The 7,239-nt window shown below is 55.4% G+C and overlaps 2 protein-coding genes across 3 annotated transcripts in view; one reads left to right on the plus strand and one right to left on the minus strand.

The window, feature by feature from the left end:
• ARSG (arylsulfatase G) overlaps positions 1-4,805 on the plus strand; it is an 18,767-nt gene extending 13,962 nt beyond the window's left edge. The window contains exons 9-11 of the mRNA XM_009283481.1: positions 285-405; positions 4,013-4,103; positions 4,428-4,805. Coding sequence (XP_009281756.1) covers positions 285-405; positions 4,013-4,103; positions 4,428-4,762 — 547 coding nt within the window. The 3' untranslated portion in view covers positions 4,763-4,805. The remainder of the gene's footprint in view (positions 1-284; positions 406-4,012; positions 4,104-4,427) is intronic.
• Positions 4,806-6,048: 1,243 nt separating this feature from the next.
• WIPI1 (WD repeat domain, phosphoinositide interacting 1) overlaps positions 6,049-7,239 on the minus strand; it is a 21,040-nt gene continuing 19,849 nt past the window's right edge. The window contains exon 12 of one of the 2 annotated variants that reach the window (XM_019473193.1): positions 6,049-6,594. In XM_019473193.1, coding sequence (XP_019328738.1) covers positions 6,547-6,594 — 48 coding nt within the window. In that variant the 3' untranslated portion in view covers positions 6,049-6,546. The remainder of the gene's footprint in view (positions 6,595-7,239) is intronic. The other variant, XR_002086243.1, reaches the window with a different exon arrangement.

Consider the following 7,239-nt stretch of genomic DNA (forward strand, 5'->3'; position numbering starts at 1 on the left):
CTGAACCCCCAGCACCTGGCGAGCAGCCGGCGCCGGGGGTGGGAGGTGTGCGAACCGAGGGCTTGCCGGGGCCGAGTCGCTGCTTGAAGCCGATTTTAACCTTTTCTGCAGAGCTCAGCTGCTGGGATGGATGCTGGGAAGCAGCCGCCCCCTGCCCAAGGCACTCCCCTGCCATCGGTGCACCGGGTGCCCCCCGGGCGAGGGGCTGTGGGGTGCAGGTGGGTTGGGGGGACCCTCCAGGGATCTTCGCTCCTTGCTCTGATGAAAGCCACCTCTTTCCCCAGCACCCTGGACATCTTCCCTACGCTGGTGGCCCTGGCTGGGGCGGCGCTTCCTCCAAACAGGCGCTTCGACGGCTTGGACGTGTCCCCGGTTCTCTTTGGGTGGTCAGATGTGGGGCACAAGGTAAGACAGAGCCACCCCCCCCGGAGACATCCCCCTCCTGACAGCAGGTCCCACCGCCTCCGAGCTAAAACAGGTAAGCGGGGGGCGGAAAGGCTCAGAGCTGGCGACGTGCGGACCCATGGGAGCATCATCCCCCTGGTCTGGAGGAGGAGGACAGCCGGAGACGGCCGGGTGCTGTACCAAGGCTGGGCTTGCGCTACCGGGGTAAAAAGGGCTTTTGGATTAGCGAAGAGTTGTCTTAGCTAAGAGAAATGCTTTGTTCATAAATCTGGGATTATAGGTGAAAATGCCTATGCATGCAGCCTGGCGTGCCTCCCCGCGCGCCGGCAGGGCTGTGCCCGCTGTCCCGGGGGACACGGTTCCAGGGGATGCTTGAGCTTGCAGGCCCAGACGGCAGCCCCGCGGTGCCCAGCACGGTGTGTCTCCTTTCCAATCGCAAAAGGTACGCCAGCGTGGGAAACAAAAGATCCCAGGGGCTCGGATCTAGTTGTATCTGCTTTATTTATCTTGCCAGATCGAGACATAACAAAGACCTCCTTCTCCCAGCTGGGGAATGTGCCTGTTACTGATGTTCAAGCGGGGCAGCCCGTCCATACCCTGCAGCTCTGCCCATACAAAAGGAGCTGCTGACAGCTCCTTTAAGCCTAAAAAACGCAGTTAGCAGAACAAGCAGTATGGCGATGCATTTTTCTCAGAGTTGCACAAGATTTTTGCAGAACCAAAAGAAAGAAAAAAAAAAAAGCGGCTTTAATAACAGTCCCACAGATAAAGCCTGATTTTGCTTTTAAAGTCCACCCTCTTGCGAGCACCACGAGCCAGCTCCCAGCGGGGATCTTGGATTTGCTTTCTGCGTCCATCAGGGTTTTGGTATTTGCTTCGTATTTATGGAACCCTCTGCTGAACTGTGAGATAAAGCGGGGAAGCGGATGGGATGCGGCCAGCGCGCTCCGCTGTGCTCCTTGGGATTAACCCTCTTCTTCTGAGCACGTGGCGCCGGGAGGGGAGGACTGGCAGTTTGCCGGGAATGATGGTTTGCTGGGAACGATGGTTTGCTGGGAGCGATGGTTTGCTGGGTGTCAGGGCACGGCGGAGGGGCACGAGCCTGCGCCAGCCATTCCTGTGCGTTTCAGGCTGAGGAATAAAGTCCTGAGCTGCGACGCACCGCCGGCTCCCCAGGCTTCCCCAGCGTCACCCTGGCCCAGTGCTTTTCTGGAATCGTGCTGCAATCAGGGGTGAATTAACCCCTGCGGGGCTGGGAGCCGGGGGGGCACAGCCGGGTTGTTCCTGCCCATCCCGGCAGCGCGAGCGGGGTTGGCATCCCTGGGGGATGCAATCCAGCTGCCCGCGCCGCCGCGGGGGACACACACAGCGCCCGCCTGCTCCAGCCCCGCGGGGTGATCGGGAGCAAGCGCGTGTCCCCGCTCCCTCCTCTCTTGGCTCTCTGCCTTTCATCTCCCGCTTGCGAGCGGCTGATAGCAACCCCCCCTTTGACGTCGCAGGGTTTTCCTTGACACAAATCCTCCCGAAAGCGGTTCCTTTCCTCGCCCCGCCGCCCGGTTTCCGCACGGCGCCGACAGCTGCTTTCCTAACTGGGGTCCCTCGGGTGGCTGAGGCTCCCCGACGTGAGCTGCCCGGGGTAACCTTGCTCAGCGTCCCAGCCCGCGTGCTCGGCACCGGCACAACCTGTGACGGGGCTGGGGTGACGCCAAGGTCCTGTTTTGAGCGAAGGCTATTTACAGTAAAAATAAACACATCCTACAAAATGTATCAAGGGTACAAGTGTCAGACAAATAAGCTCTTTCCATTAGCTTAACGGCAGAGGGGTGTGCGCCTGCTCCCCGCGCGCTTGCTCGCTTGTGCAAACAGCCCGGAGCACTGAGTTCAGACAACTGGTTTTCTGGGGAGAAAAACCTTTTTTTCCCCCCTTTTTTTTTTTTTTAATTAAAATAACAAAGTCAAAGATCAATAGAAGGATTGCAGACCTGGGAATGTTTCTTGAAAGGGCTCAATTGAAACAAGATCCTTAATCATGCAGTAAATTATAATAGATTTTCTTAGCGTGGGGTTTTATGAGGCAGGTTTAGGAACGTGCTTGTTGGTACCAAGGGAGGTTTGAGTGCCTTTACACTGACATGGCAGCATCCCAGCTGTGCTGCTAAAGGTAACGCCGACTGGCGACAGGGCGTAGGCAAAGCTTTAGGGCTGGAAACATGACGAATTGGTTCAGTTCCTGGTACCTTGGCTTCGTGGGCCCTTGAATATTTGCTGATTTCTACTTTGGAGCTGTTTTATTCTGACCGAGGAGCGTCAGCATAAGGGGACTCTGTAGCAGGGGTTTCCTCCTTGCAGCAGGGTTACACTGCACCACCTCTTCCACTTTACACCCTTAATTTTTTTCCCTAAAACATGATTTTTAAACCCAATTCCGGAAGGCGAATTTTTTTTTTTTTAATTTGCCTTGCAATGGAGGGCAATAAAGGAAACCGAGAGCATTTGGAAATCACCCCCCACCCTGAATCCTGGCATTTCTTGGATAAGTTGCCAACTGGCCCCCCGAGACAGCGGCCGCATCCGGACCAGGCAGCACGGGATCGACATCTCGGGGCGACCGAGCGGGGTGCCGGGTGGTGCTGCGTGCCGGGGCAGGGTTCTGCGCCGGGCACCTGCTAAGGCATTACCGCGCTGATCAGCTGCGAACGCTGTTACTAAACTTGGCCCCGCAGCTGCCTACAACTTCGGCAGATGTTTCTAATTTTTAGCACAGTGGAAATTTCTTGAATCACTTTTAAACTCAATTCCCAGGGAGGAAACCTCGAGTGACTCATCCCTCAATGAAGCCATTGGCTCCACGGCAGATACTATCTGACAGACGAGCCCGCTGAACTGTCCAGCTCACTTGTCTTCTCGCTCCCGTGTGCCAAAGCAGTCGTCCTGTGCGGATCAAGTGTCCTAAATACTGAAAGGGAGAGATTCAACCCGCCCTTCCCTCCTTCCCTTCCTTCTCACCCCCATTCCCTGTGCCGGGACGGCTGTTGTTAGGGAAGGGAGCGTCCGCACAGCGGGGTGAGTCAGCGGCGGAGACAGACCTCACCTACCCGTGCAGCCTCTGCTTCGCATGAGCTCACCCTCAGCTTGCGGCTTGCTGTTGGCCCCAGGCAATGATTCGGCTCCCTTAGATGTCCCTGCCACTAGCTGAGCTGTGAGCACCGAGGGAGATGGGTGTCTCGTTGGCATGGGACGGTGGTGGGTGACATAGAGCACCTGAGACCGTCCCGGCTCTGAAATATTCTGCCCTGCTCTGCTGAAAGCCCCGGCACCTTTGTGATCCCTTTCCTGCAGCAGAGTTGGTCTGGGGAGGTAAATTCAGGGGTCCCGCATGCAGGGCCAGGAAGGCACAAGAGAGATGCTGGTGTTTCCTGGTGCCCTTTTACTGTCACCCCACCCTTCAGCAACCAAAACTCGGTTGGTTGCTCAGAGTCCAGGGGCTAAATGGTGCCTCTAAATGTGTGCACGGGTGGGACGTGGTCTCGTCTTGGGAGGGAGCGGGTCTCGCGGAGGAGGTTTTCTCTGCAACAGGCTGATGGGCACTTTTCTGTTCTTCCTTCAGGTCCTGCTCCACCCCAACAGTGGGGCAGCTGGGAAGGACGGCGAGATAGAGACCCTACGGCTGGCTCAGTACAAGGCGTTTTACACCACAGGTACTGTGTCCCTTTTAGAGATCGTAAAGTCTGGGAGAAAGCTTCTGGAATTCTTGGTTCCCTGCAGATACAGGTAAAAACCAACTCAGGTTAATTCAAGCAAGAGCAAACCTAGCAAGGATAAGCACGTGCCCCCCTGTGTCTGTGTGATGGGCTTTGCAGCCCGGGGTTGTTGGCCTCAGAAGCGCTCTCGGACTAGCGGAAGGACCCGGGCTTCCAAAGCTGGGACATGGTGGGACTGGGCCATCACAGATGGGTGAGGAAAAGAGAGGTGATCCCTGGGCAGCCTGGCACTTCGGTGTTTTTCTCTCGGTTCCTCCCTAGGAGGGGCGATGGCTTGCGATGGGAGCATTGGGCCAGCTGAGCATCACCAGCCACCCCTCATTTTCAATCTGGATCGTGATATCCAGGAGCAGGAGCCTTTGGACTTGGCATCCAGAGAGTATCAGGCAGTGCTACCTGCAATCAGCAGGGCTTACGCCCAAGCTCTGGAGGACATCGCAACGGACAACGTCTCGGTTGCAGATTACTCCAAAGACCCGGCAGCAACCCCCTGCTGCAACGCACGGCACGTGGCCTGCCGATGCCAAGCGCCCAGGTCTCACGCAGCCATGCTGGACCGTCGCACGGAAAGAAGAGCAACGCGGCTTTGTCTTTAAGCAAATAATTGCTCAGGCTGCTCCTTTCCCAAGTCTGGTTTCTGTGAACGGGGCTGTTGTGCGTACTGGCTCCAGGCTGGAGGTTGGCCACGGAGGAGAGGGATGGAGGCTGCTGTCCCCCTTGTTGTGAAGCAGGGAGGTGAGTTAGTTGTGGGTCTGCGTAAGCACACAGAGGGTCCCCTTTACTGCAGAGCAGGACCGTCACCCCGGCAGAGCAGGGCACTGCAGTACCTGGTGGCTCTAGGCACATGGAAGGAGACAGGCTTTTTGTAGGGCTCTTTAGCTGGGAAGGAGCCAGGTCTTGGATTAAAACTACCTTCTGTGAGAGCTGGCTTTGGGAGAGAATTCCTCTGGGAAATTCGCTTGGCTTTCCTCTAAAATGGGCCTTACAGGAGCGGCTGGTGGGAGCACAAGGCAGGGGAGGACGGGGCCCACAGCCTCTGAGCAAATGTCCCTTTTGGTGCTGAGACCCTGGAAGTCTGTAGCCACAGAGAGAAAATTCCTGGCCGGCACAAGGCGAGTGCCCTGGGAAACGGAGCACCTGCCCCTCCAGCTGCCAAGTGAGGTTTATTAACGGGGTTACGTTAAAGACCCAGTTGTCTGTAAAAGAAAGAGGGTCCTGGGCTCTCCCTGACTGCTGCCCTCCTCGTGGACGGGATGCTCAGCTTGTCCCGTGGCTGCTTTGCGCTGCCACAGCGGAGGTCAGGGATTGCGCTGAGACAAGGACCCGAGCCCCAGGGTTTGGAAAAGGCTTTTTTTGGGAAGGTGTGGGGGAGAGGTGTGCAGTGCAGGACTCTGTCAGCTCTGCATGGAAAGACCAACGGTGTAACTGCGGGGTTTTTTTCGGGAGGTCAGGGAGAGGTCCCTGCCCCGAGGTCTCCCAGCAGATCAGAGCTCCAGGCAGAGAAGCTGCTCCTGCCGATCCCAGTGCAACGCTGGGGGGGCGGGTGGTGCGAAACAGCTCTGATGGGGCATTTCTGGGCAGAGGCAAAGGCCTGGGGAGCTGCAAAGGCGAAATCGAAGGTGCAACTGAAACTTAGAAACCACCGGGATTTCTCAGCAGCTGAGTGAGGGTTTTCTGAAACAATTTTGGACTCCGATTTACGCACCCAGATCTTTCTTTGGACAAGCCGTAAATGGGTTTGTGTGAACTCGGCCAGGTGGGTCGGGTGGAAGCAGCTGTCCTTGCACCAGCCCCCCCAAACCCACGCTCCCACTCATAAAACTTAATCAAGACTGACACCTTTAGGGCCCCACAAAGAACAGCAGGAGCACGGGCAGCGAGCTGCCAGGGACAGACCGTGACTTTATTCTGTCTTTAAACATAGCAAATGGCATCTTCTGTAATATCACTGCAAAAATACTTTGCCTGGGTAAAATAGTATGTATATACTGTACAAAGACATAAGTTTAATATATCTTCCTATAAGTACATTTATACACATAAACCAGCATAAATTAGAAAAGGGACAAACGGGTATATAAAATTCTGGTTACATACAAATCTGATTAAATTAGCATTTACATTGTGGTTCTAACATGTAGTTTGTTAAATATAGCGCTGTGCATACAGTACATTGACACCCCACCCAGACACAAATTAAAACAAGGGGCTAGCGGGGCCAGGTAGTCACTTAAACATACCGTAGGAAAAAGCAGTGGCCCACCTTGGATTTTTTTTTTTTTCCCCTCGTCTTGCGGAGTCACAAATGTGTTCTTCGAAATTCCTGGCTTTTCCAAAGCACTTCCCAGCAGCTGTCCCAAGTGCGGATGTTTGCTTCTCATCATGACCTCTTCGCTTTGCCCGGCTGACCTCCACGGCACAAGATTATCTACCAAAATCAAAACAGAACGGCCTTACTTTTCCCAGCAACAGGGTGTGTTTCAAGTTGGTTTTACGCACATGGGAGGAGAAGGGGGAGGGATGTCCTGCAGTGTTTTACTTTCCATTCAAAGGCAGATTTGTGAGCGGTTTATTTATTTACTCTCCCCCTCCCCAGATTTACAGTCCTGGGAACAGGAACCATCTGGCTGGGTGATAAGTGTGTCTTGCCTCTAGCTGGCATTGGGCTGAGCACAGCCATGCTTGCAGGGGTTCGATTACTGGGGGTGAGGTCTGTTTGCCTGGCTAAGTCCTCCTAAAAAGTTCAGCTCCTGGCCTGGCGGGAGGGGAAAGGTGCGTGCCGTGCATCACCATGTCTCTCCGGGGTCTACAGATGGAGCCCGGAGTTAAACACCTACATGTTAGACTGGATTAGGTGAGGGGAAGCCTAGCCTAAGTATCAGCAAAACCTTTGAGGGAAAGAGTAAAGCAGGCGCATGGAAGAACAGGCAGCAGCGAGGATCCTGAACCACTTCACATCAGCTACTCATGCCACGGGACGAGGCTGGAGACCCCGGGGTAAGATGTGCACCTACTTCTGGACGAGGCTTGGGCAGAGCTGCGGGGCTGCTGCAGCACCCGAGGCGGGGGGCCC

The sequence above is a fragment of the Aptenodytes forsteri genome, unplaced genomic scaffold (genome assembly GCF_000699145.1).
Source record: "Aptenodytes forsteri isolate BGI_AS27 unplaced genomic scaffold, ASM69914v1 Scaffold86, whole genome shotgun sequence".
Lineage (NCBI taxonomy): Eukaryota > Metazoa > Chordata > Aves > Sphenisciformes > Spheniscidae > Aptenodytes > Aptenodytes forsteri.